The sequence below is a fragment of the Paroedura picta genome, chromosome 2 (assembly GCF_049243985.1).
Source record: "Paroedura picta isolate Pp20150507F chromosome 2, Ppicta_v3.0, whole genome shotgun sequence".
NCBI classification, from domain to species: domain Eukaryota; kingdom Metazoa; phylum Chordata; class Lepidosauria; order Squamata; family Gekkonidae; genus Paroedura; species Paroedura picta.
The window spans coordinates 148,708,874-148,736,725 of NC_135370.1; the positions used below are offsets into that span (position 1 = coordinate 148,708,874).

The 27,852-nt window shown below is 44.3% G+C and overlaps 1 protein-coding gene across 2 annotated transcripts in view; it reads right to left on the reverse strand.

Moving 5' to 3' along the window:
- LTBP2 (latent transforming growth factor beta binding protein 2) overlaps nucleotides 1–27,852 on the reverse strand; it is a 160,674-nt gene that overhangs the window by 115,161 nt on the left and 17,661 nt on the right. For both annotated transcript variants that reach the window (XM_077323234.1, XM_077323233.1), the window contains one exon: nucleotides 3,336–3,579. In XM_077323234.1, the coding sequence (XP_077179349.1) occupies nucleotides 3,336–3,579 (244 nt within the window). The remainder of the gene's footprint in view (nucleotides 1–3,335; nucleotides 3,580–27,852) is intronic.

Genomic DNA, 27,852 nt, shown 5'->3' on the forward strand with positions numbered 1-27,852 from the left:
CAAATACCATAAGTGATATTTTCCTGAAGTGGAAATAGACAATAAAAAGCAATCAGGACTTTGCCAAGAAATTTTGCCACCTGACCTGGGAAATCTATATAATACCTTTCTTAATATGAAAACAGGATAATCCATAACTGCCAATTTGTCATTCTTCTGTGGCACTCAGATTGTTGCCCAAGGCAACAATCTCATTCTGCTTAATAGGATGGTATATATTCTGCACAACATTGCACCATTCAGAAAACTGAGGTGTAAATGTTTTAATAAATAAAACATATGATGATCATGGTAATCAGTTCATCAGAATTTTTTTGGTTGTGGGGTTATAATGGGAAATATGCAAGCTGAAACTTTCTCTTATAACTTGGCAACAGTACTAGGTGCTAGGGAGTTACTGTGAATGTAAGCTGGAAGCTAGTACATGGTAGCAAGAATGTTGTAATATTAAGCTATAGTGACCATAAGAACAGCCCTGCTGGATCAGGCCTGTGGTCCATTTAGTCCAGGTCTCATTAGCCTATACTCGATGCTGGGATTTGTTGTTGTTGTTGTTCCAATGTGTATTACATTGTGCTCTCACTGTTACTGGTTTGTTTGGTTTTTTTAAATCCTTCTGGAGACATGCACAAAAATGGTCACTGCAAGGTTGTGGCAAGAAAAAATATGTCAATGTGGACAGGACAAGCAAAACTATGCTCCTTCCCACCAAAGTAGCATCCAATGTTTTGACTGCAAATGTTCTAACAAGATCATATCAGTCCACATTTTGGAAAGATCACAACAGGTAAGGGAAAACATCAAACCAGGACAAATAGAGGAACACTTCACATGGATGCTTCCATAAACAGTGCTGGTGTAAGGGAGCCAGGGCAGAGCAAAACGTCCATGTGGAAACAACCCAGCTCTTTTCAACCTGCAACAGTTCCAGAAATTCAAGACCTCCCTAACTGGGGGGAAAGGTAAGGTGACCCGATAGTCCCACTTTTGGAGGGACATCTGGGGGCACCTGGCAAATTGTAGTTATGTTGAAATTAAAATATATATATTACAATACTATTTTTGTGTTCTATGCATTCTATGAAACTTTTGTTGCTCCATATAGACCAAATTTTTAATCAAGAAACCTCCCCCCCTCCCCCCGGTCAATGGTGTCCCGCTTTACCAATGTTAAAATCTGGTCACCTTAGGGAAAGGCTGCAGTCTAACTATTTTGCACTTATATGCAAAGTAGAATGTTAGTTTAAATTAGTACCACCAAAAAGGTAGCATTGCTCAAAGTCTGACGAACACAGCAATGACCTTATGACAATGTGTAAAATCACGCAATATCAAGAAGCTGATTTCCCACTATGATGAATCTAGAAACATTGCAGAGACAAGTATGAAGAGCTCACATCAAGATGAAAAGAATGGCTGGTTAAAGAGAGATACTGGGGGCCTTTCCCAGTGAAGCAATAGGATCATGAACTATTCTTCGCTAGTGGAATTGCATTTCCTTGGGACAGAGCCAGTAAGTCTTAAATACTAAGGAGCAGCTGAACACTCAAAACCCCATGCTAAGGCTCTCTGCTAATCACTATGTCTGATTGCCTGGACAAAAGTATTCAATAACTGAATTCATTTCCCTTCTCTCCATCTAGCTGTCTAGAAAGTCGTATCATATTCAAGTACATGTGCCTTTGTGGCTTGCCATCCTAGATCTGGGAGGAAGAGAGACATAATCACCCACAAAAGGAAAGCAGAGATATACAAATATATCATATTCACATCTGAAAGCATTCTTGTTCCAGATCAAGAAGGGTCTCGGTGTGGCTGCAGCTTTACAAGTTTTACTCCACAGCTCAAATTTCTCCTGCCAGGCTGCTTGAATCCCACCGACTTCAATGGGATTAAAAACAAGCTAACTTGTGGGCAGGATGGCCGCCTTGAGTTGTGGAGGGAGAAGAATTCTGTCTTAAACTTCAAGCTTTTAGGGTCCTAAGAGGCTGTCTTCAAGACCACATATGATCATAATATTTCAGTGTTTCCACTGCTGACAAAAATATATATATACTCTGCAAAAAAGCACAATGTACTGTTAAAACAAATACAGTGTCCTGATAGATATGATAGAAAGGGGGGGATAATGTAAGTGGGAAGAGGATAAGAACCAAAGAGCAATGGGGAGGGGCAGAGACCTGTAAGGAGTTTCCATGTCCTACTGTCCCTCCCTAAGGAAAACTCCTACTGAGGAGAAGAAGGGAAGGCAATAGATAGTAAGCTGCTTTGAGACTCTTCCAGGCAGTAAAAAGTGGGGTATAAAAAACAACCCTTATTTTCTGAGTCCTTTGCAGTTTTAGACCTTTCTCTGCAATCAGAAGCATCACATTTATTGGGGGGGGGGGAGGTTAAAGTGATTCCTACATCAGCAATTGTTTGTAACTTCCAGACTAGTTGTTGGGACTATCTGCTCCACCGTGACAGCATGACTTTGCACAGCTTTCACACAGCCTAACTTTGTGCAGACTGCAAAACCCACAGCTGTGTTCCTGATTTGGGGTCTGTTAGGTGCTTCACACACTTTTACACATGGTAAGTTATGCACATGATGCTGCTCAATGGAATGGCTCTGGAAACTGAAAATGATGGAGTGCTCATCTCTTCTATATAATGGGGGGGGGGGATGGGACTGAGAGACATGTAGATTCAGAAGACTCCAGCAACAGAACTCTTTAAGCCAAGAACACCTATCCAGGTAGACAAAGTTTTTTCTTCCATACTACTATTGACAAGATAGGTATCTTTGGGGAGAAAATCTTGACTTGATGTTTATCGGAGTTTATCTTTCCTCTTTACATCTGCCTTGAAATAAAACCAATGTTTGTTGGTCCTTTAAAGTAGTGGTCCCCCCCACCACCTTTTTATCACCAGGTACTGGTCAACACTTGACAATTTTACCGAGGCCCGGGGGGTAGTCTTTTGCCGAGGGACGTCGCCACCGCCTGAGCCCCTGCTCCACTTGCTTTCTCGCTGGCACCCCTGACTTCCCACCGCCCGCTGGGGGGCGCTGCCAGCAGCAGCTGTGCAGTGCCATGCCGAGGGGGAGCCCCAGCCATGGCGGCTGCTGGAGAGCACCAAAGGTGAGCCAGTGGCAGAGTGGCAGGGCAGCCCCCAAGGCAGCAGCTGGGGAGGAGGACAAGGAGGAGCTGCGGCCCGGTACTGACTGATCTACGGACCGAGGATTGGGGACCACTGCTTTAAAGGACAAGTGAAAATCGTATCTCCTGCCCTTGAACTTCCTCACTTTAATTTACAAAGAGGACAGCTCCGATGTGTAATGGAGAGCAACTTACCCAGCTGGTAACTTCTGCGTGGTAGGCTGTTGTCTCTCTCTCAAAGACCCTTCTCTCTCTACATTGCTTGGCCTTTTCAGAAGGGAGCCTGCTGGGGACTGAGGGGCAGCCACAAAGCCAGCGGGGTGATATTCTTGTTCTGGAATCACCTCTTCACATCGTGAGCCTCTGAAACCTGAACGGCAAATGCAGAGCTGAGGACGACTGCAGGATCCTTTGTTCTGGCAGGGAGGGTCACATACAGCTGAAAAGGCAAGAGAAAGAGTTAAAAGAGAACAATGATCCCTACTGTGATAAACTATATAGCACAGAAACAGAAGCTTGAGGGATGAAGTAAGACATGAGGCATACAGATATTAACAATAACCCAAGAGGAAATGGAGTTTTTCTTCTGCAGCTTCTTCCCACCCTTGCAATTATATGACAGTTGTATATACCAGCAATTTTAACCACAGTCCATCACTCATTTCCCCTTTCCAACATGTTTCTGGAGCACTATCCATCTTATGAGCTTTGCAAACTGTTGCATGTAGATTTAGTTATTAGATGTTAATTCATCACCTTTTATTTTTAAAAATCACAATCCATTTAAAAGCAGTTATAGGATTCCTATAATTGGATTCCTCTGCAAGCACTCAGAACTCACAGCTTTTCTTGAATTCAGTTCTGGTGAGGAAATGGTTTGTTTAAACAAAGAACTGTAAATACATGCTCAAAGTATCCTCACTGCTCAAAGACCATTACATCTATACATACCCACAGGGCATCTCAACCTTAGACAATAGAAGGCCTTTCCTTTAGGTTACTTTGCATTGAAGAAGAAGAGCTGGGTTTTTTAATACACCAAAGGAGTCCCAAAGCAGTTTACAAACACTTTCCCCTTCCTCTCCCCATAACAGACATTCTGCGAGGCAGGTGGGGCTGAGAGAGCTTTAAGTCGGGAGTAAACTGCTTTAAGTAAACTGCTCCGCAAAAAATAGCTCTACGAGAAATGTGACTAGTCCAAGGTCATCCAACTGGCGGCATGTGGAGGAGTGGGGAATCAAATCTGGTTCTCTAGATTAGAGTCCACCACTCTTAACCACTATACCACACTGGCCCCATTCATTTGCTTGATTGCTTTGCCAAGACAGTCGAGTAAATTTTGAATTTTAGGAGGAAACAATCTCAGTTAGCATATTTCAGAGAAAGCATATTTGGCCTTGACCAGAATCACAAAGGTATTCTAGAAGTGTGTATGGAACTTACAATATAGACAGAGACCCTAAGGTTTTGGAAGCACAGGATTTCAACACAGCTTCCTCTGAAGTTTACTAGATGCCAAAACCGGTATAAGTTTAGCAAGTCTAAGCTATGCTGTGTCAAGTTCACTGCCCAAGAAAGGCATGAAGGCATAGAAGAAGAGATGCCAACTTTGAGACAAAAGGCAACATTGCTGTCACATGAAAGACGTGTTTGATCATCAAGAAGGCAGTTTGAACATATGATCAAATATTTTGTTACTTTCCATACACTTAGGAGAGGGGACTGGTTCCAAGCTGTCCCATCTGATCAGGAGTATTCCTATGTTCTCTCCACCAGCTAATTCAGAAGTCATCACACTCAAATTCTTCAGCAATTATTGGAAGCTACAGTTCATTAACTTTGCACCCAAATCACCCCAGAGTCTATGTATGCTCCTAATTACAGCACATCAACTTCAGCTGTAAACTCCAAGAGGAAAGTACCATTAATTATTACTCACTAGGGTCCCACTCTTTCCTAAATTAATCAGGAGACAAATTAGTTTCCTAATCCAGCAATGTAAAAGCTAGGAAGGAAGTTCATTCAGATTCTACTTCATTGCAGTTCTTAGCAGTCTTGGATTGCTAGTTGTGCCAAGTGAATTTTCACTTCATTGGCTTTGGAGGAGATGCATCATGTAGAAGTCAAAAGGGGCCAGTGACAATGAGAAACAACTGAGGAGGAGACGGCTCTACACCCATAGTCATTGCAAGATGGACTAATGCTGACTATTCTGGCTTGGAACATTTCTGGAAATTTGAGGAGGGGAGGGATCACAGTGCCGAGGTAATGTCATAGAGTTGGCTGTCCAAACCTCCAGGTGAACTGCTCTCTGTAGTCTAAAGACCACAGAGGCCCCATTTGAGACTAGCAAGCCTAAAGATGGCAGAGGCAGAAAGACAGTAGTGTGGCTTGCTTAGCATGGGACTCTGAGGTCAGTAACTACATTGGGCATGCATAGTTACCATATCCCTCCTCCCCTTGCTTCTACTGACTTGCAACACCTGCCAATAAGGGTTCTGGGGATTCTTCTCGCAGGTATGACTTCCCACTACAGTGACTTCTTCCTTTATTGTGATACTACCTAAAAAGGTGCTGCTGGTGTCTTCCTTAACAACCTATTGTTTGTCTAATCCTGGGGTTAACCACCTTTATGAGCCTGTAGGCATTTTTAGAATTCTGACACAGGGTGATGGGCACAACCTCAACATGGCTGCTTCAGAAAGCAGAACCAACCAGAAAATATCGGGGAGATTAGTTATGCATAACTCTAATATGGATTGAACAAGGTTTGAGTCCAGTAGCACCTTTAAGACCAACAAAGATTAATTTTAGCACCTTTAAGACCCACAAAGCTTCCGGGTGCATGCACAATGATAAATAAGAATAACGCTTTGTGGATCTTAAAGGTTCCATTTTATTCTGTTGCTTCAGACCAACATGGCTACATACCTGAATCTAACAGTGACTATTCAACATTTCAGGCTGAAACTTTGCTTAACAGGATGCCTTTTTAAATGAACATATCATTTTTAGAATGTCTGCTAGCATCCTCACATCTTACTGTCAGTCACTCAGTGAAAATACTTGTGCTGTGCGGGCAGCTGCTGCTAAAACATTAAAAAAAAAACCTGCTCTGTCAATCAATCAGATCTCCAGAGGCAGAGCAGAAGCCCTGCATTGGTCCTGGCCACTATCTAAAAACTCTTGGTAGGTGCCAGAAAAGGTGCTAGGGGGCACCATGGCTCCTATTGGCACCACACCGGGGACCCCTGGTCTATCCATCTATCTATCTTCCTCTCCCCACAACGGACGTTCTGTGAGGCAAAAAAGTGCCTCAAACAATGATCTCTATTGATAGTCAGTTTGAATGAGAGGAAATATTCTACAGATAGTCCAGTTTAACATCATTTAAGGTTTTAAAGGTCATTATCAACACTTTGTATTGTGCTCAGAAATAGAGTGGAATCCAGTACATATATTTGAGTTCAGAAGAAATGTGCTTTTCATGACAAGTTCCTGTTAACATTTATTTATTTGTTTGTTTGTTTGTTTGTTTATATACCGCCCTCCCCGAGGTCTCAGGGTGATTTACAGGAAACAGGAAAAGATACAGATAACATATAGTAACAGGTGATAACAGCAATAACATGATCATAACAATAACATTAGAAAATAGAAATTGCAAGAGCCGCAGCTCAACTCTTACTGGGACCCAGTGGGCAAGATCTATTAGTGTCAGTCGTAGTGGAGGGGGGGCACTTGGGGGCCAATTGGAAGTGATGGTTTGAGTATGTATATATTTAGAAAATGCATGTCACCTCTCTAGAGACCTGCTAATGTTTGCAGTCCCACATACTAAAGTAATGTGGCCTGGTCATTTAAAACGTATGAATAAACATGCCAAGTCCTTTACTCACCAGGGGCTATTAGGCATGGCAGGATACTTCGCAAAAAATCTGCAAAGAAAGGCGTCTTCTTTTTTTATTCTGAATGTGGTGCCAGTTTTGCCACAGAAAACCTACCATAGTATTTTTGATTCTGCATTGTCCTACCCCCCCTCATAGTGGCGAGTGCACCTTTTCCATGTGGTTTCCATGCAGTATTTGAAACTAGCTTTAACACTTTTCTTTTACAATGGTGCTGGACACCTGTTTTCGCATGCATAAACATTAGCATGTTTTTGGTCTCCTCCCCTATGGCACAATACACCAATGGGTGAAGGGACAGACCCTAGTCCCTCATCCACCAATGGGAGCTTGATGCTCCCCTTGTTTGGCACAAACCCTCCCACCTCTGCTATTACAACATTATACCAGCAGAAATTCATTCCCTCAGAGGCATGTCAATCCACTCTCTACAAGGAACAGTATACCTCTGAGGGGAAAAGGTTGTAGTGTTTTCAAAAGGCTGTGTGCCCCCATGGAAATTTCTTGTTGAGGTCTCCATGTCAACTAACTACAATTCCCATGAGGCCCTGCCAGAAGCATGTGCTGGAGTGACAATCAGATGATATTGCAGCTCACCCTGGCCTGCCAATGAGCATGTAGCACAATGGAGGAAGTGCCCCTCACTTAAGGATTTGCCATCATAAGTCTTGCAAATGCATCATCATATGCAGAAAAAAACAATGCAGTATCAGAGCACATGCATAAACACAACCATTTTAAAAAATTACAATTTAAAAGGGTCAGCATACAGACTTCATTGAAAACCTGTATGTGCATAATATTCTGAGGAGCAGCTGAAGTTAGTGTATCAGTTGGAGTTGGTAAAAGGTTCTCTAAGCTAAAGCTGCTGCTGGTATAGTCATAAGCAACATGGAATGTAATAAGAAACTCAGTCTACAAATCAGAGGGAAAGAAATAAAAATGCCCCACAGAACATACACGTAGAATTAAACAGTTATACTCTTCCAAGCCCACTGAAATCAACAGGCTTATAAGTGTACTTATAAGTGTAAGTGTAAGAGGATTGTACTGTTAGGACACAAAATGTGGTTTGGAAGCTATAAGTTCTGTTTTCAGACTAAACCCTCTTTATTATCTTAATTCTGAAGCCCTCAAACCTTGAATTACAGCTTTGAGGCTTAAATACAAGAAGCTTCTCTGATTTGCAGTATTCTCTCTGACTACATTTCCATTAAAAGATACCAAAGTTGTCCCCTGATCCAAATACAGAAGTTAAAAAATTTAAACTAGGCTAAGAAGACTCTTGTGCGGCCAGAACTCTCAAAGGTATTTGGGATACCCAACTACTGGGGTAGGGGGTGGGTTTTTCTATTTGTTTTCCCGCCATCATTGATCATTGTCATATTGTTTATGGGACTGTATTGTATTGTTTTATCATATAGTGTTGTTTTATTCTTTTATTGTAAACTGCCATGAGCCAGACTGGTTTTGGGAGTGGTGGGTAGAAATCCAAATAATAAATAAATAAATAAAATATTTCCTCCCTGGGCAGCTATAGAGTTTTCAGCCTTTGAATGCCGTCAGAAGAAAGGTGGGAGGGATGCTACCAGGGGAACCCAACTGCATTCACAAAGTATTAGCCTATTGCTAGGGGGTGTGGTGGTATAAAGCGTATTGACCTTCAGGCCTGCCTGAAATTTACCATCCTCTGTCAAGAAAGGATTTTCTAGAACTTTGACAGCGCCCTTTTAATTAATCCACGCAAAACAATGGCTTGCCACTTGAAAAGTCACCAGGCAGGCCTAATGGCTGGGAGCCCATGTCGGTCAGACATAGCATTTGTGCTGTTCCCAGAAAAATCTCTTAATGAGGGAAAGATGCTGCCATTCCTGGCCTTGTGCATTGTTTATAGACACTGTCTGGCAGTTCAGTGTGCTCTCTACTGTTTGGCTTCTGAGACAGTGAGTCAATCTTTTGGCCCCTTATAGCAGAACACAGCTTTAGTCAGTTTTTCTGGAATAATCCGATTAACAGCGGAAAGGCCTGCCTTCAGCAAACAACACACAGCCCTGCTGGCATTGAAAATCCAGGAAAACTCCTAATTCCCACCTACCAGGGGCAGACTGGGAGGCTAAAGTGGTACTGGAGATGGGCCCTGCCGCCTCAATGGGGAGGAAAGGATGGAGGAACACAGACAGCTCTTGGCTCTGCCCCTCTGATGGTGGGGGCAGGGGGGGGCAGGACACAGAGGAGCTCCACCTGCCTTGTATGAAGTGGACACAGCAGCAGACAGCATGACTTCTACCCACCTCATGTAAGATGGGAGTTGCCAGCTCACAACAGTAGTTGCTCCAACTCATCTTGCATAAGGCTACCCTGAGGATGGCCTGCCCCAGACCCATGGCCCAATAGGACTTTTCAAATTGGCCTTAACAGCCAATCCACACTGCTGCCTACAGTCAGCAGAGAGCCAACTTGGTGTAGTGGTTAGGAGTGCAGACTTCTAATCTGGCATTCCAGGTTCGATTCTGCACTCCCCCACGTGCAGCCAGCTGGGTGACCTTGGGCTCGCCACAGCACTGATAAAGCTGTACTGACCGAGCAGTAATATCAGGGCTCTCTCCCCTTCTGAACTACCCTAACCATATGCAGAACACTTTCCTGTTTCAATGGGGGGGGGGAGGAAGACCTGAGTTCAAATCGATCTGAATTCAACAGGATTGACAACGGAATAAACAAAGTAAGTGCAGACTCTGCCCAGGACAGACTGCAAGGTCATTTTATTTGCCACAACTTTTAATGTATAGACTGTAAGCATCTTTTAGGAAGGAGGCAGATTATTTAAGGTTTTATTTCATTCTGCTTGGCTCATACCATGATTTGTAAACTGCATTAAGCCACAGAGAAATGTGGAACAGAAGTATTTTAATAAATAAAATAACCACTGTTGGCTTTGTTGTCCACTAATCCAAGATCAGCCACCTGAACTACCAGGGATAACACCTTGGGCTCCGATGACAGGAGGGTGCAGATACACACTCAGGATCAAAGTGCTGTTTTCATATGCTAAAGGTTAAACAGCAAAGAAAGTTGTCTGTGGTCATTTTTGTGCCTCAAACTCAGAAACTACCTCTGAGGAGTAGTCACATGTGATCAGGCTAGCAAGGGTGCAATCCGCAAACATATACCACAAGACCAGGGGCTGAGAGAAAAGAACTTCATCTCTCTCTGTAGCATCCAGGCTGAAGAAGAATTCTGGAGAACTTAAAAGCTTTTGTGCCATTGTAGCTAGCCTTAATAAAAGGTATGTGGGTTGTGGGTTGTGGATTGTTTTTGGATTTTGGGCAAATATGACTATAAACAACTTTTGTCTGCTCTGATGCTTAGCCAGCCTCCCTGGAAAGAGCCACACCTCATGGAATACCGTACAGCAGTGGTCCGCAACTTTTTTCAGGCTGCGGACCGGTGGCGGCAGGGAGGGCGATCGCCGCACATGCGCATCTGCGGCTACGCATGCGTGTTAGCGGCCGTACATGGCGCAAATGCACATGTGTGACCCAGCCGTGCATGTGCGCATATGCGGGAGTGCTGCACATGCGCGTTTGCGACCATACATGGCGCAAACATGCATGAGCGGCCCGGCGTGGCCCTGCTGAGGCAGGGAGCCGCGGCCCGGTGCCAGGACCTTCGCGGCCCGGCACCGGTCCGTGGCCCGGTGGTTGGGGACCACCACCCTACAGCAGTAGTCCTCAACCTTAGTGGTAGTGGTCAACGCTTGACAATTTAACTGAGGCCCGGGGGGGTACTCTTTTGCCAAGGGCCGCCGCCACTGCCTGGGCCCCTGCTCCGCTTGCTTTCCCGCTGGTGCCCCTGACTTCCTGCTGCCCACTGGGGGGGGGCGCTGCCAGCAGCAGCTGTGCAGTGCCATGCCGATGGGGACCCCCAGCCATGGCAGCAGCTGGAGAGCACCAAAGGTGAGCCGGAGGCAGAATGGCAGGGCAGCCCCCAAGGCAGCAGCCGAGGAGGAGGAGGAGGAGGAGGAGGAGGAGGAGGAGGAGGAGGAGGAGCTGCGGCCCAGTACCAACTGATCCATGGACCAGCACCGGTCTTCGGACTGGGGGGTTGAGGACCGCTGCCCTACAATCCTACTCCCTCCTGACCTTGTTTCATTATACTGCAATTCTGATCCCTTTATAAAAGTGCCCTCCTGAACGTTTAGCGACTCAAAACCATATTCTATCCTTCTCAAATCAGTTCTCTTCCCTATTAAACCTCTTATCAACTCTGGCAGCCTCAAGCAAACTTGCCCTTTCTGGCTCTTCTTTCCCCTGCTCCCAACATCAGACTGCAAAACCAGCTTAATAGTATTGCCCTACACTGTAAGGCATGTCTTGCCCACTAGGTGCATCCCAGGGTGGCCCTGGACAAAAAGCCATGTTATTGTTTGAGAGCAGATCTACTCAGCATCCTACTCCACTGCTCTGTGGGGCTTACTGCCAGGACAAGCGTCCTGCACTCATTTTCTTTGCAACTTGCATATTCCTATGCCCCATTGTAATCTTAAAAGGAACTCCAAAGATTCAACTAAATCTAAATAACTCTGAACTGAAGAATGACCAAGCAGCACATTTTTCTTCAGACCCCCTCCCTCTCCCGCCTGATGTTATTAAGTTGTCTCAAGTTCTTCCCTGCAGAGTAACATGCTGCCAGGCAGGGCACACACTCTCCCAGAGCATATTGTTGACTTCTGTACGCCTACATCATACAAATGGATTTCAGCAAAGCAGCATCGGCCACAATCTCCAGTCCGGCACAAGCCTGTGGCACGTTCAGACTAGCAGCAGGAGCTCTTGAGCGAGCGGAAGGCTTTAATCAGCCAGCGCTCTTGAGAACTAAGAGCTGAGAAGCTATACAGCCCAAAGGAGATGATTAGGAAAAGACAAGCCGGAAGGAAAAATGACAGCACTGCAAGAGGGAAAGGAAAGGATTTGAGTGGCTAGAGGCCCCCATCAACTCTGAAAGGCACATTAGTCAGTCCCAGGTATGGTTCACTGGATTGTTACATTCAGGAGCTCAGTTTTGTTCAGACAAAGCTTAGGAGTTCAGATGCTTGAGTCATTTCACATTCTAATCCACTTATCTCCTGGCACCCAAGTGCTGTAATATGTTCAGGACAATATGTCCTTGAATGCATAGTGTGTTGCTCTTATAGTTCTGTTAAGCATTCCACCCTAAACCATTGTAACTGTACCATTTTATATTGTATTCCTATTCTGTTTTAACTTTTATATGCTGTTTTGAGTGTATTCCTACCAAAAAGTGGCTAATAAATATATACAGTTACTAGCATGAAAGCCCGTTGTATTTCTGAATACAACAATCACTAGGCCGCCACCACCCGCGCTCTGGGCAGGTCAGGCAAGGCCTGGAAAAGCCTTAGCAGGCCTTTGTGGGGTGGTGGGAAAGCGCTAGGGGGCAAATCGCTCCCCCCTCTGCCACACCCAAAAGGCCTACGGAGGCCTTGGTGGGCCTTTTCAGGACAGGGGTAGGGGCTGGGGGCAGTCCATCCCCCCACCACCACCTCCGTCTGAGTGGCCAGGAACTTCTATGAAGAGACAGGGGTGGGAGTTCTAATTTGATTGGGCAGCCACTGGGCCTCTATTTCAGACAGGCATATTATCAGAATTATCTGCAATTCTGGCAAGGTATCTCATCTTTCGAAACCCATAGGCACTGTCCTCATGTTTGGGGTAACATACCCATGAACAAAGAAATTAATTTAGGATTAGGTGAACTCTATTCCCTCTTCCTCCAAAGGTGATCACTATACCTGATCAATAGGGAACGAGTGATTCTACATGTCCTTGTCCAAATCAAACTTTCTGGTTGATTCAGAGACATGAGCTCTGAGCCGAACCATCATATATTTATCTCCTTGGACTCAAGGAATCCCCATAGTGACCTGTAAGGGTGCCTGTTGTGTGTATTCTGAGAGGAAAGGATTAAGGCATTGTTTATTATGTCCCCAGATTTCAGAGAGATAATATGAACTCATGGTAGCCATGATACATGGCTATGTCCTTCGATGCCAACCACTGCCTCATATACCTTATGAAGAATGAGATGAGATACATGAAGTTTAAAACTCAATCCAGAAATGAGGTGCTGTTAGCAGATGCTCCCACAGGCTGGGAAAGGAAATGTTGGCCAACCTGTTCTTGATTAAACAGGTGTATAGCATAGGGATACTTTAGTTGATTAATGAGGTGTATAGCATAGGGATACAGAGACAACACTTACTTTAAACACCCAGATGAAATCTATGCCATGAAGTCTTTTACACTTGGTGTTTCAGCAGCCCTGCTTTCTGGGCAGAGATAGTCTTACCATTGCTATAATTTGCCTTGCAAATCCACACTAGTTAGAGCAATGCATTGAAAATATGTCTACTTTTGAAGACTATTTACAAACTTTAATTATTTCAGAAGGCTGCAGCCAGATTATTGGCCAGAACTCTTCCTTCTTGACAAAGCTCTTCATGGGATTCCAGTCAAGAGTATCTAAATGAGTATTTCTGCTGGCACCCTTACAAACCTGCCCATCTTCAGGGGTCCATTCTTTCTTGACTTAACACTCCATTGACCCAGTGGTCTTGGACAGAACACATCTTATAAATACTACCCTCTACTTCCACAATTCCAGGGCGGACCAGTTCCAGCAGGGAAAATGCTCCTGTATCTGGACCTTGGAAGAGGCAGGGCAACCTACCCTAGCCAAAACACCCAGCAGCAGCCTGGCATGGTACCACTGGTGCAGAATAGGTCTTTGTGAGCTTTCCATGAGAAAAAACCTTGGAAAAGAATATCTAGATAATGAAACTGGGACACCTGTTCAATTGGCTGGTTATTCAGTTTCCAAGAGAGTTGCTTGGGTGAAAAACATCTCAAAAAGACCATAATTTTAGATTTTTCCATTTCTTACACATGCCTCTCCAGCACAACAGTTCTGAAACTCCTTGAGCAATTTACGCAGACTCACTGGCAAGCTAGACAGAAAGACAATGTTGTCTGCTTAGAATAACAATGGGATCAGACTGTTAGCCCAAACAGGGGCATGGGAATTCACCACTGCTAAGCCCCCTGCATGATCATTCATCTAGAGATTAAGTAAGAGGGGAGCCAACATGCAATTCTGCTTCACATCCCTGGACACAAGGATGACCTTTGTCAGTTGCCCCTCAAGGCCACAATGAACATGAGCAGTAGGATTATTACATAATTGCTGAATTAAATGCAAAAGTCTGCAATTGATGAAGGACCCATAAAGTTTGCCCCATTCTCTCAAATGCAACCTTTATGACAAACCACAAAGCACACCCTTTGACCAAGCTATATTATTCTCTGCCGGGTGGAGAAGAACAGGTATTGATTTAGCATTGAATGCCCTTTTCAGAATCCAGTCTGCTTTCTCTGTCTCCAGCCCCAAACCAGTTTCAATTAGGAATGAGAAGTGTAAAGCTTTCCAATGAAGGAAATTAAGCTATTGGGGCAGTACTTGGTGGTTCATTGCCTGACAGTCTTGCTTTAGAGCAGTGATTCCCAAAGTGGGCGCTACCGCCCCCTGGTGGGGGCTGCAGCGATCCAGGGGGGCGGTGATGGGCCACAGGTGCATTTGGGGGTGATTAATAACTGTAAGGGGGTGGTGAAAGCATAAAAGAAAGAAGAGAAGATTTTAAAAAATTAATTTCCAGGAGGTGCTGAGTAATATTTTTTCTGAAAAGGGGGCGGTAGGCCAGATAAGTTTGGGAACCACTGCTTTAGAGGATGCCAGCCTCCAGGGGGAACCTGGGAATCATCTGGAATTACAGCTCATCTCCAGACTACAGTTTCCTTGAAGAAAATGGATGCTTTGTTTGGTGGATATTATACCTCCAATGAGGTCCCTGTCCTCCCTGGGCTCCAAGCCCTAATGTCCAGGAGTTTCCAAACCTGGAGCTGGCATCCCTGTTACCACCCTTCTTCCTGCCAGTGACCAGGGAGAACTTGGCAATCCTATCATGTCTCCAGCTGTGTCTGCTATATTTTATAATTAAATAAATGTTCAAACTACATCAAAATCCAGAGCAAGAGATCAACAAAAAGCCAACATAAAGTCCATTTGCATAGCTGAAAATATTCAACAATGTAAGTGATCAGCAAGGAATGCGGTTTGCAGACTGGTACCCACAGGAGGATTTTGGGGGACAGGTATGTGTGTGTATGGCATCACTTCTGACCAAAAAAACCAGAAGTAAAATCATAATGTATGGAGCCTCTAGGATTTACCAAAGATTATACCATTTTAGGCAAATTTTGGAGCAATACCACCAGCATTACAATGTCACATCATTTTTGCTTGAAGTGGTAACATGCACTGACATACCATGGAGTTTGGGGAAAATCTTAAAGCAATGCCCCCAACATCACTTCCACTATTTGCAGGAAGTGATGTAGGGTGCTGGGACAATGCTAATACATCCACACCATTTCCCCCAATTTTTCTCCTATCTGCCTTTGAGGTGCTAGAGGACAACAGGCAGGATTGCTAGGTAGTCTGCCATCATAGTGGGAGACAGGTAACCCTATTGATCACTGTTGTTAATAATCCATAAAGTCTGTGCAGCCCAAACACAAGCTTTAATGACTTTATTAGGAAATGGCAGACACGAGATCTCACAGTAGGTAATAAATATACACAGAGCACACTGTGTCATTGTTTTAGCTTACTGGCATAAATCTGTCCATGCTTCCTGGCAACTGTTTATCTTTATCATTATCCTTTCTGAGCATCACTGAGCCCCTTAGTCCCATAAAAACCTGCTTGCATAACCACGAATGTTACAGCTATTTTTATGCCATTGCTGTTTTTTTTTATGTTTCCCGTTTTACTGTTTATTGTTTTAAAGATGGTTGTATTTTGGTTTGTATTTTGAATTTTAGGTTATGTTGTTGTTATTTTGCTATTATGTTCATTTTGTTGTGGGCAGCAACTTTGGAGACTCTCAGATCGAAAGACAAGATAAAGGTACTTTAAATGAATTTCTACATGGTGCCAAGCTGAGAGGTTGGAGATTGTTTACGGGATCTCCTGTGACTTTAAACATCTTTTAACAGCTGCTGCATGGAGGTCCAAATTACATCCCATCTTATTTCATTAGCACTAAAGCTTCATGACCAGGTCTTGAAGTCACCATGACTATTTTAAAGGCTATTTTAAAATTCAAATTGCACATGCTTTTATTGCGTGTACTTTTGAGGCTTCTGAGGTATATACATCTTGTAGTTTACTCCCCCCTCGTGTTAGTTGAACAGGCAGAGAAAGTCTTGCAAGCCATTGTGCTTTATAGTCTATTTTAATGAGAATAAAATCAATCATGTCTTTCCCCATTATTTTTCCTGCATGTGGTACCTTTTAGCCTTCTCCGTAGGGACAAAGGATAACTTCAGGAAAAAGGGAGTGATTTACCCCTCTCCCTATTGCCTCTGTTTGCATTCCCCACCTCACCATTTCTTTACCTCAAAATTATGTCTAAATTAACCCTGACTTAATAATCAAGACAAGAGATCCAAGATGATAATGACAAAGTGGATAATAATAGGTAAGAGTGGAGAATTTAATTTTAAAATCTAAAAGATAACAAGATATAGTTTTATCAGCTGGTGATGCTAAAGCAGGCATTATTATAGACTAGGGCCAAGCCTGTTGCATTCAGGAATATAATGGGTGCTAGATTAGGGGGGAGGGGAGTGGAAGAACTCTGCCAGTGGTTTTCCCTTCCCCCCAGGCAGCTGTTAGGGAACTCATCGGCAGGGGCAGCATTCACGCGGCAGAGTTCTGCAGCCTCCAAGCAACAGAGGGAAGTGGAAGGAAGGGGTGGTGGTCAGGGATGGGGGACGGAAGGCAATTGGCTGGCCGCTGGACAGACAGGCAAGCCAGTTGTAAGAGGAGGCACTCAGGGGTGGGACAGCCTCCCTGAGTGGGTGTTAAGCGCTGAGTGACACTTAAGCCATGAGACAAGCTCCTCCTCCAAGCCCTTACCAGAAATATGTTATGTGGAACAGATAGGTGATCTGGGGAGTTACCAGTGTATTCATCCTAATAAGTGTTTTGACCCTAATATCTCCCAGTTAAAGCCGTAAATGTTTTCAAAGCCTTGTCCACAAACACAAGATCATTAGAGAATGTACATACCCAGAGACAAATGTTCTAACTTTAGGCAGGTGACATCACCATGCCTTGGCTGTAAAGCTGAGGGTGAATTCATGTCTGAATGTAGACTGAGCCAAACATGCCCAATGAATAATGTGATTACTGTCCTTTCGATTGTTTCCTCAGCTGCAGGTGTGTTCCTTGGCTGCCCCAACAATGAAATCTTTGTATGGTTGAAGTTTCTAATAGCTGAGGGATTTGTAAAGTTCTTCTCCAAAGGTTAATCATCCATCTCTATCTTCAAGCTCCTTTTTATTAATAAATAAGAATCTAACTTTCAAATCAGCATCGCCTTTACACCTAACATTTCTTAATTGTCAAGGACAGCTCTTTCAAAAGCCAGCAACATGGCTAACCATTTGCCTAAGTGCTTTGATGTTATTTTTGGAGAACTGCTGTGTATGTTGTTCCTTTTATACTTCCCATCTATTAGGGATAAGACAAACTTCTGTTGCATGTTCTCAATAATACTGAAGACCTGATAAGAGAGATTGGGAAATATCAAACACTCTCCTCCCGTCTTATTGAGTTCATTCACTGCGGACAACTGGAAAGGCAATGAGTTGGTGTTATGTCCCAGCATAGGCCTGTGACATCCTGGCCATGTCTGCTTGCAAGGAATGCAAGACAGCCTAGTCAAAACATGTCCAGGTTGGCTTAGAAAGCCTCTGCAAAAATAAAGTAAAGAGGGAGATGACAGCTACTCACAGATGCACTCTCAGTGTGGGATAGCATCAAGGCAAAATATGCTTTCAGTTTTCTCATGTCGTTAGCATTGTACTATATGGGAATTCTGAATTCAGTAAATGCAGCAATAAGCTTTTCAAAGGAAGTGTTCTACAGGGCTGCCAGTTCCAGGTTGGGAGATTCCCAGATATTTGGGGAATAAAGTTTGGCGAAGACGGGGTTTGGGGAGGAGAGAAGGTTCAGCGGAGATATGATGACATGTAGTCCAGCATCCAAAGCAGCTATTTTCTCCAAGGGAACTGAGTTCTGGTAGACACGTGTTGTAATTCCAGGAGATCTCTAGGCCAAGCCTGAAAGCTGGCAACCATAGGTTCCACTCACCAGGCAAAGGCTAGAAGCATAGAATCATAGAATAATAGAGTTGGAAGGTACCTCCTGGGTCATCTAATCCAACCCCCTGCACTATGCAGGATATCCACAACCCCATCACTCATCCACTGTGACCTGCCACCTCCTTGAACCTTCACAGAATCAACCTCTCTGGCAGATGTCTATCCAGCCTCTGTTTAAAAATCTCCAAAGATCGAGAACCCACCACCTCTGGAGGAAGCCTGTTCCACTGAGAAACCTTTCTGTCAGGAACGTCTTCCAGATGTTTAGATGGAATTTCTTTTGAATTAATTTCATCCCATTGGTTCTGGTCCTTCCCTCTGAAGTAAGAGAGAACAACCTTGCCCCATCCTCTATGTGGCACCCTTTAAAATACTTGAAGATGGTTATCAGATCCCCTCTCAGTCGTCTCCTCTCTAGGCTAAACAAACCCAGCTCCCCCAACCTTTTCTCATATATCTTGGTCTCCAAACCCCTCATCATCTTTGTTGCCCTCCTCTGGACACAGTCCAGTTTGTCTACATCCCTCTTCTACTGTGGTGCCCAAAACCAAACACGGTCCTCCAAGTGAGGCCAAACCAGAGCACATTAAAGCGATACCATCGCCTCCCATGATCTGGACACGATACTCTCACAAGCTCTCACAAGCCTGAGAATCAAGTTTTAAAACCACTGGGAGGACAAACATGAAATATGCAGAACTCATTTGATGTGGCTCACAGAGGACCCAGAAACAGTGTAACAAATAGTTATGCCTTCAACCCCACATGAGATTCCCAGGCAGAGTAAATGTAACAAACTAATTTATTAGCCACTTATTGTAAAAGTTAATTAGTAAAAGAACAGTTGTGAAAATGGAAAAGAATTAACAAACAGAGCCTCTTGTGGCGCAGGGTGGTAAGGCAGCAGAAATGCTGTCTGAAGCTGTCTGCCCATGAGGCTGGGAGTTCAATCCCAGCAGCCGGCTCAAGGTTGACTCAGCCTTCCATCCTTCCGAGGTCGGTAAAATGAGTACCCAGCTTGCTGGGGGGTAAACGGTCGTGACTGGGGAAGGCACTGGCAAACCACCCCGTATTGAGTCTGCCATGAAAACGCTGGAGGGCGTCACCCCAAGGGTCAGACATGACCCGGTGCTTGCACAGGGGATACCTTTACCTTTACCTTTATTTTTCCCTGGAGAATGCTACGCTTTGCAAATACAAATTTGCTGGTCTTCTCTTGTCCCAAAGAAATGCGACTGGCCTCAACTAGAGCCAGGCTTTCTGAGCCCTGGCTCCTGCCTGGTGGAATGAGCTCCCAAGAAAGATCCAGGTCCTGATGGAGTTCGTGAAATCTGTAAAATGATGCTCTTCCACCAGGACAATGGTCGAGGCCAGGTTAAAACAAGAACAACTATGGGCCTTTCTCCATCTCCCACCACTCCTACTGCAGCTTCTACAAATACAATTGGTTGATCCCCCACAGAAAGACCTCCTCTCCTACCCACAGGCATGAAGAACTGATATAAAATGCCAGGAAACCTATGAAAAGGGAATAACAATAGATAATTTTTAACTGTAAGATTTTAATAGATTTTACTAAATTTAATAATTTTATTAAATGTTACAAGCCTCTTGTGGCACAGAGTGGTAAGACAGCAGACGTGCTATCTGAAAGCTCTGCCCATGAGGATGGGAGTTCAGTCCCAGCAGCCGGCTCAAGGTTGACTCAGCCTTCCATCCTTCCGAGGTCGGTAAAATGAGTACCCAGCTTGCTGGGGGGTAAATGGTAATGACTGGGGAAGGCACTGGCAAACCACCCCGTATTGAGTCTGCCATGAAAACGCTAGAGGGCATCACCCCAAGGGTCAGACATGACCCGGTGCTTGCACAGGGGATACCTCTACCTTTACCTTTTATTAAATGTTACTGTAAGCTGCCCCAAGGCTACTTGTGGGGAGGGGCAGCCTATAAAATTAAATACTATTATAATAGTAATAATGCAAGCATATAGCACAAATCTCAGATGGAAAGCTGAACTGAAAACCATAAAGTTCCCTAACATGATTTGCCTTAGTGGACCTTTACCTCTGTTTCAACACCCTTTAGGTCAATCTCACCTTCCTTAGATGAGGGATCACATCCTGCTAAAAGCTGCTTCTATCCTACCTAGATCCTCCTGGGAGAGAGCAGCCTGCCTTCATGACAGGGTCATTTGTGCTCTTTCCCAAGTCTGCTTTCTCAACCGTATTGGCTTCCCTTTTTCATCCAGTTCCATCAAGCCCAGTCTTGAGGCTTGGCGGATGCCTGGCAAATGTATAATTGTAAGGAAATTGGCATAAGCCCAGTGTCTGTGTAGGGTTGCCAACTACAATTACAACAGAGATCAGTTTGTCTAGAGAAAACAGCCACTTTGGAAAGTGGACAGTATGGCATTATACCCCACTGAAGTCCCTCCCTCCTCAATCCCCCCCTCCCCCCAAAAAAAAGTCCAGGTATTTTCCTACTGGGAGCTGGCAGCCCTGGTTGTAAGGCTGGCAACCCTACCTGTATGTGAGGGAAAGGCTGTTTTCAGGCATATAGGCTGCTCAGCCTCAGCCCTGGAGGAACGGCAGTTTCGTAGGGTAGAGTCTATGGTGTCAAATTCATATGTTACAAAAGCCAGGTCACGTGTGCCATAAAATGCAATGCCAGGTACCAGAGATAGAAATTTTATAAAGGACACAAGCAAATTCAATTAATGATATTACTTTTTACCCAAAATACGAACATGCTTTTATAGTATCTCCCTGATGCCCACCTTCCCATTTTCACCATCCATTACACATCAGTACTGGGACACAATACAGGGATATAATAGCCTCCGTCATCTGGCACTAAAGGTAATGACCAGTTGCTTGTGGGCCAGGTAAGAACTCTGGACAGGCTGGTTCTGGCCCACAGGCTATACGTTTGACACTCTTGCTCTATGGTAAGGTTTCTCAACAGAAGTTTTGTGAAATCCTGGGGTTTCTTGATTGCCCTGGAAGGGTTTCCTGATTGGGTGAAAATCAATTAAGTTTAATATTAATATTTTATTTAATTGGGTGACATAACCAATGGATTATGTTAACCCATCCCCCTTCCCAAAATGGCCAATGATGGGCCTGGAGGGGGTGGAAAAGGGAGAAGCCCCAGTCAGAAAAATCCTTGCTGGCTGAGGTTCATCATACGATACGTGGTAGTGACTGGAGTCCAGAGAGATAAGTAGCTCTCATTTTAACTTAACTGCGTTGGAAGTGTGGCAGGGAGTGACTGCCCCAGCCCTGCTCTCAGCCCAACAAAGTAGGTCGCTGAACCATTTCTGGTATGGGGGGCAGAGGGCGACAGAGAATTCTCTCCCTCAGCCCCTCCCGCATTACAGCCGCTCGACCTTAATGCAAGGATTGAGAGCTGTGCTATGCCTTCTTGGGTGCCATCCCAGCCCCTTCCAGGCACTCTTTGGGGAGTTAAAGGGGAAACACCACAGGAGTCCCCTTCCCAACATGGCTGCAGGAGAGGAAGGGATGGACAGGTGAGGCACTTGCCCTTACTGTGTGCCCAGGTAACCTGTTACAAGTCTGCATTTTTTAAAAATTAAGAGCCATGCAAGCGATTTGCAATGAGCCCAGCCAATTTTTGTTCATGAAGCCTGGCCCTACCTTTTTTCATTTGTTGCAGGAGAGGAAAGTGAAGCACAGGGGCAGCACACATGTGGGTGGATGGGAAGGGCATCACTGTGGCTTTTGCCCGGAAAACAGGGGAAACTCCCTTCACTGCAAGAGAAAGGGGTTCCCTGCAGCCCCATTTCTGCTTTTCCCTTGGGGTCAGGGCTGGCTACCCCTGGGCAAGTCAAGGGAAGTGGAGCACTAGTTCATGGCTGCCCCTTGTGACCCAGCCCAGCTGAGCCCTGCAATTGCAGGAACCAGTGGAGCCTCCTTTCTCATTGGCACATCTGGAACTTGGCAAAGGGACAAACAGGCAGGCCAGCTTCAAAGCTAGGAAGGCCACCCCAGAGAGAGCAGCCCAAGCAATGGAGACCTGTCCCAGCCCAGTTCCCGGTTCAATGGAGGTAGAGAGCGACAGAACATGATGTCACATCAGCTGGGAGTGTCTTGGTGAAGTCACTTCTGGTGACATGGAGCTTCCAGGGAGGTGGCAGGGAGGTGTCGCTTGCAGTAAAAAGATTGAGAAAGGCTGCTGTATGCCATCACTTCCCTACTGAGCTCCATCCCCTTTCAAGCCCAGGCCCCAGGCACCTAAATCTCTAGGACTTCTCTAAGACAGATAGGACCACCTTAATTGTGAGACTACCATGGTATAGCAGTCAGAGTGGATGAGTATCTGGAAGACCCAGGATCTGCCAAGGGAACAGCCTAATCTACCTCAAAGGGTTATTGTAAGGATAAACTGGAGAAGGGGAGTTTGTCATAAGCCACTTTGGACCCCCATTGGGGAGAAAGGAGGAGTATAAATGAAATAAATAAATGTGCATGGCTTCCACATCAATTTTATACATTGCTTAGGCAGCACAAAATATTAAAAATACCATTCAGTGTACACAGTATCAGATTGAACTTGTCCACTTGTGCATATTTTCCAACATTATTGTTTGTATCATGCATGACAAATTTTGCACAGTTGTCACACCATTGAATGTGCACAATTAAAAGTAGAATGTGCACATTCTCCAATGAACTCACATTAACCATAGCATATAGACCAAGTGTAAGTGAAACAAGAAAGAATATTGTGATATTGCATCATTCAGTGAAATCCACTGGCTCTTTTTCAATATTATTTATTTATTTGTTTGTTTGTTTGTTTGTTTGTATGTTTAATATCCCGCCCCTCCCCGAAGGATTGAAGAGGTCACAACACAATATACAATACAAAATCAAAGATCAAAACCAAAACCTTGAACCAGATCCAAACCACAACAGGTAAGCAATGCAGCTGCCTCAGTACTGGCTGAATATGGGCCCTCCAAGGTGTACCAGTGAGGATCCTAGTAGCTGCATTTTGCACCAGCTGCAATTTCCAGGTCAGGGACAAGGGCAGGCACATATAGAGCAAGTTACAGAAGTCAATTCTGGAGGTGACTGTTGCATGGATCACCATGGTTAAGTTCTCAGAAGACAAGTAGCGCACCAGTAGCCCCTCCTGACAAAGATGGTAAAATGCCTGGCGGGCTACCATCATGACCTGCACCTCCATAGACAGTGAGGCATCCAGCGTCACCCATAATGTCTGGCCATGGGCATGGTGTTCAGTTGCGTCCTAGCCAGAGTGGGTAAGTGTGCTTCCTGACCTGCTTGCTTCCTTCCCAGCCATAGGACCTCCGTCTTGAGGGGCTGAGTTTCAGACAACTCTGCTCAAGCCATCCAGTTACAGCTTCCAAACATCTGGCGAATAGTTCCAGGGGGGAGTCTGGCCAGTCAGCCATCCTTTTGGAGATGAGTGATATTGTGGCTTTTGTATACTAGAACCTGAAAACAGTGAGTGGTAGAGAGGATGGATTTTCTGTTCATTCATGCTGGGGAACAGAGCTCGGGCATCTGTTGCTGAGCACAGAACAATGGGCCAGATTCAAGTGAAGTGAGACCTTTCCAAAGTCGTTCCACTATGAGTGGCATAATGCCTTTTGTGAACAAAAGAGCATCATCCATGGCCCCTGTCTGTGAATAGAAAATCACTTTGGATACCACCCAAAACAATGGTTTCAAGCTCTTCTACACCAAAAATTCTAAAGTCTCATTCCTGGCAGCAGGCTGGAGTTGTTCAGGCAGGTTGCTGCAAGTGGGATGAGGAACATCATAAGCAGCAAGCACGGAATCTGAAGGCTTGCAACATTAAATGATTCTTCTGCGGTTTCAGAGGCTTGTAGCATTTAGAAACTTAAAAGCATAACAGAATGAAAAGGTTAGGAAAACTAACTAGCAACCAATGGGCTGCCCTGATTTACAGTGTAATTAATTGCATCGCTAGATTTCTAGCTCATATGGTTAATGATGTCATCAGAACCCTCCATGGGACTATTTCCTTGTAAATCAATCCACTCTGTCCCTATTCCTATAAATATACTGAAGGGAAACTGCCTTGCGGGAGGCCCCAGCTTACGAGATCCCATGTTTAAAATTAGAGGGGAATTGCTGAAGTAATAACCTAAGAAGGGAATAAACTTCTCCCAACTCTCTCATGAAAGTTATAGAGCGGGGTTACAGGTATTTTGAGTCACCTAGCTTCAGAGTAAAATCTTCTGTTTGAACCTCTTTAAAAAATCAGTTCCCAGAGAAATAACTAATTGGCAACTAAACAAAGACTTAAGATTGCCTATTATATCACTTCATTGCAGTCCTGTCCCATGAAAGATGGATTAGCACGTCCCTTCTTCTCCCAGTGCAGCCTTTTAACCAGTTTTAATGAGCTAATGGTTATTCTGGAACTAATCAGAGGCATCACTTTATCAAAAACTGTCCATGTAGTCATGTGACCTCACCTTTGCTCAATAACTGCTGTCATTGCTCCGGTGCTTGTGGCTGAATATATCAGGGCAAATTAAAAAAAAACATGCAAGAAATAATCCTTCCCTTATCCTTATACACACACATGTGCAAAATTACTAAATTACGTGGCAGGGTGGGAGCTTTGCATCTTTGCTCTATCCTGTGCACTGGTTTTGATTCCCCAGGGGTTCCATGTTTGATTCCATAGGAGTTCACTGTGAGCCAACTCAGGACACAGAGTTGCATATCAAGAGACCTTCCACTGGCCACTGTGCTTCCCACCATCATTCCTTCAGGCAGCAGGAGAAGGTTTTTTCATTGGAAAATCAGGAGCATTCCGCACCCCATTAATGTAGCGTTATACTTACCATATGAAGGTGCTACATTTTTGGCATTTCACATGAAGTCACTAACCTCCCACGTCTGGCCAGCAAACCTAATGGCACATCTGCCATTTTAAAGCTCTAGTCACATAAAGTGGCTTCCCCAACCTAAAAAATGCAAGCTACAGGAGAGCAGCAAGCCACCCACTAAAGAAATGTATGGAGGCAAAGAAGCACTATCTCCACCTCCAATGTCCTTCTCCTGGGGACGGGTTTGGATTTTTTTTAGCAGAAACTGCCTGGAGCAACGAATAGGCATTTAGTCATGCAAGCAAGGCCAAGAAGAATTTTTCCCCACAGTTTAAATACAAAGCATGCCTCTCTAAAGCTTTCTCCCCCCCCCAAAAAAAAAATCAGGAACGAGATTAATTTTTAAAACATTAAAGACTCATGAGTCTATAATGGTTGGCCTTCAAAAAGCACTATGCATCTATGATTAGATGCATAGGCATGTTAACAGAGAAGGAGTGAATTTTAAAAAAATCAGCGGGCATCGTGGGCCCTTTAAAACATTGAAAAGGGGGATTGGTTGCCTGGCTTGATTGACAGGTGGAAGAGAATTGTGTGTAAAGCATTGAACAAAAGATTCCTTGTTTTTGGAAGAAGTCCTCCAGATCAAATTCTAAGAGGCTGGAACTAAAAGGTAGAACATCAGACAGACTTATCCCACTTCCCAAAGTCAAAATCCCAAAGCAACTATGATTATAAAAGCACTCTCTTATGACAGTATGGCACCTTCATAAGATCCTCTGCCCAAGCCTTATTCTCTCTGCACCTGCATGCAAAGGTGAGGTGAGTGTAGGCCAGGTCCGTAATGGGAGACCTTTCAGGTTGCCAAATCTGGGTTGGGAAATTCCTGGAATTGGGAGTGGAGCCTGAAGAGGGTGGGACTTGGTGAAGGGAAGGACCTTAATGTGGACATAGTGCAACAGACTATACTTTCCAAAGCAAGTATTTTCTGTATGGGAACTGATCTCTGTCATCTGGAAATTACTTGTAATTTCAGAAGATCTCAAGGTCCTACCTGGAGAATGGCAAATCTGGAAACCACCTGGCCAAGCCTTTTGCTCCTCAGTTTTGCTCAAAAACCATAAGAGTTTCAGGTGAACCCAAGAACAATGATGTTATTTCCAAGTTTCCCCTTGAAATGACAATTATTGTTCCCACCCACCAAATTCTTCTGGCATATTGTCAGCACTGACTGGTAAGTTTTGGCTGTGGCTACTAGATAGCACCATGTCTTTGGAATGCCCTCCAACTTGAGGTTAACTGGTAATTTTCTCTTTTTATTCTTCTTTATGTCTGTCAGATTCACCAGGAGGGGATAGGGGTGAGCTTAACAGGAACGCAGAGGGAAGAAGCCAGAAATAAATGTAATGTGCCTACATCAACTGGAAGTGTATGGAAAAATTGGCTTCTACCATAGAGTTTTGTCCCAAAACTGGAGTGCCCCATTTGCGTATATCACTTCTGAGTGATGTAGACACATCACATTTATTTCCAGCTTCTTGCCTGTTGGGGGGGGGGGGTAAATCCCCCTCCAGTTAGTTTCCAGCAGAAAGGAGTACACAAAACCAGGGGACCCCCATTTCCACGGGGGAAGGGGGGATCCTAGCATTCCTAGGCACCAGGCCAAAATATTTATTTTTTACCCAGGCTTTTAAACTGAGGGATTCCATCTTTTTAAAGTTTTTTTTCTCTGATACGGTTCTAGCTTGAGAATTGCTTTATGAATATCATCTTAGGCTGCTGAATCTTGTTTGATGCTATTGTTATGCCTTGGCTCATTATTATGCCTTGTTTCTTATTGATTATTTTGTCCTGCTGTTCTTAGGATTATATTGCATTTTTGTTTTACTTTATGAGATCCTTTGAGTGTGTCCCTGGGACAGGAGGCCTATAAATGTTAAATACTTAATATGATGTTATTGCCAATACCCCTAAATAGAGGAAATGGCTCACTCTGGATCTGCCTTGATGATCTGCAAGCATCTGTGGAAAACGGTTGCTTCGGATGACAGCACACTGACTTAAATGAGAAATTGATTTTGAATAAATTCTGATGGAAAATTTGTATCTATTTAAACCTAGAAATCTCTCATGGCACACTTGCAGTATCGTTCTAAACGAAGTTATTCCATTCAAAGCTCCTTGACTTCTTTGGACTAAGAAGGATACAACCGGGGTGATTCTGCTTAGGAAACCACTGTTAGATGGTGCCCACTCTCTCTTTACATTTTTTTCTTTGTAAGAAACCCCCCTTTTCACAAAGCCAAAATGAAGCCAATGCTATTTTGCTAACTTCAGGGGTGTTGGAAGGCTGTAATTCCACAGTTAGTTAGTGCCCCTGCAGAATTTTTTATTTGCTTGTTTGTTTGTTACATTTCTACACCGCCTTCCCTTGTGGCTCAGGGTGGTTTACAAGGAAAATTTGTAGATCACAGTTCACTGTGATGCTGCCATAGTACATAGAACACAGTAACTGTTAGGACCTATAACAAGAAGAAAAAGAGTTGGTTCTTATATGTCACTTTTCTCTACCCGAAGGAGTCTCAAAGCAGCTTACAATCACCTTCCCTTTCCTCTCCCCACAACAGACACCCTGTGGGGTG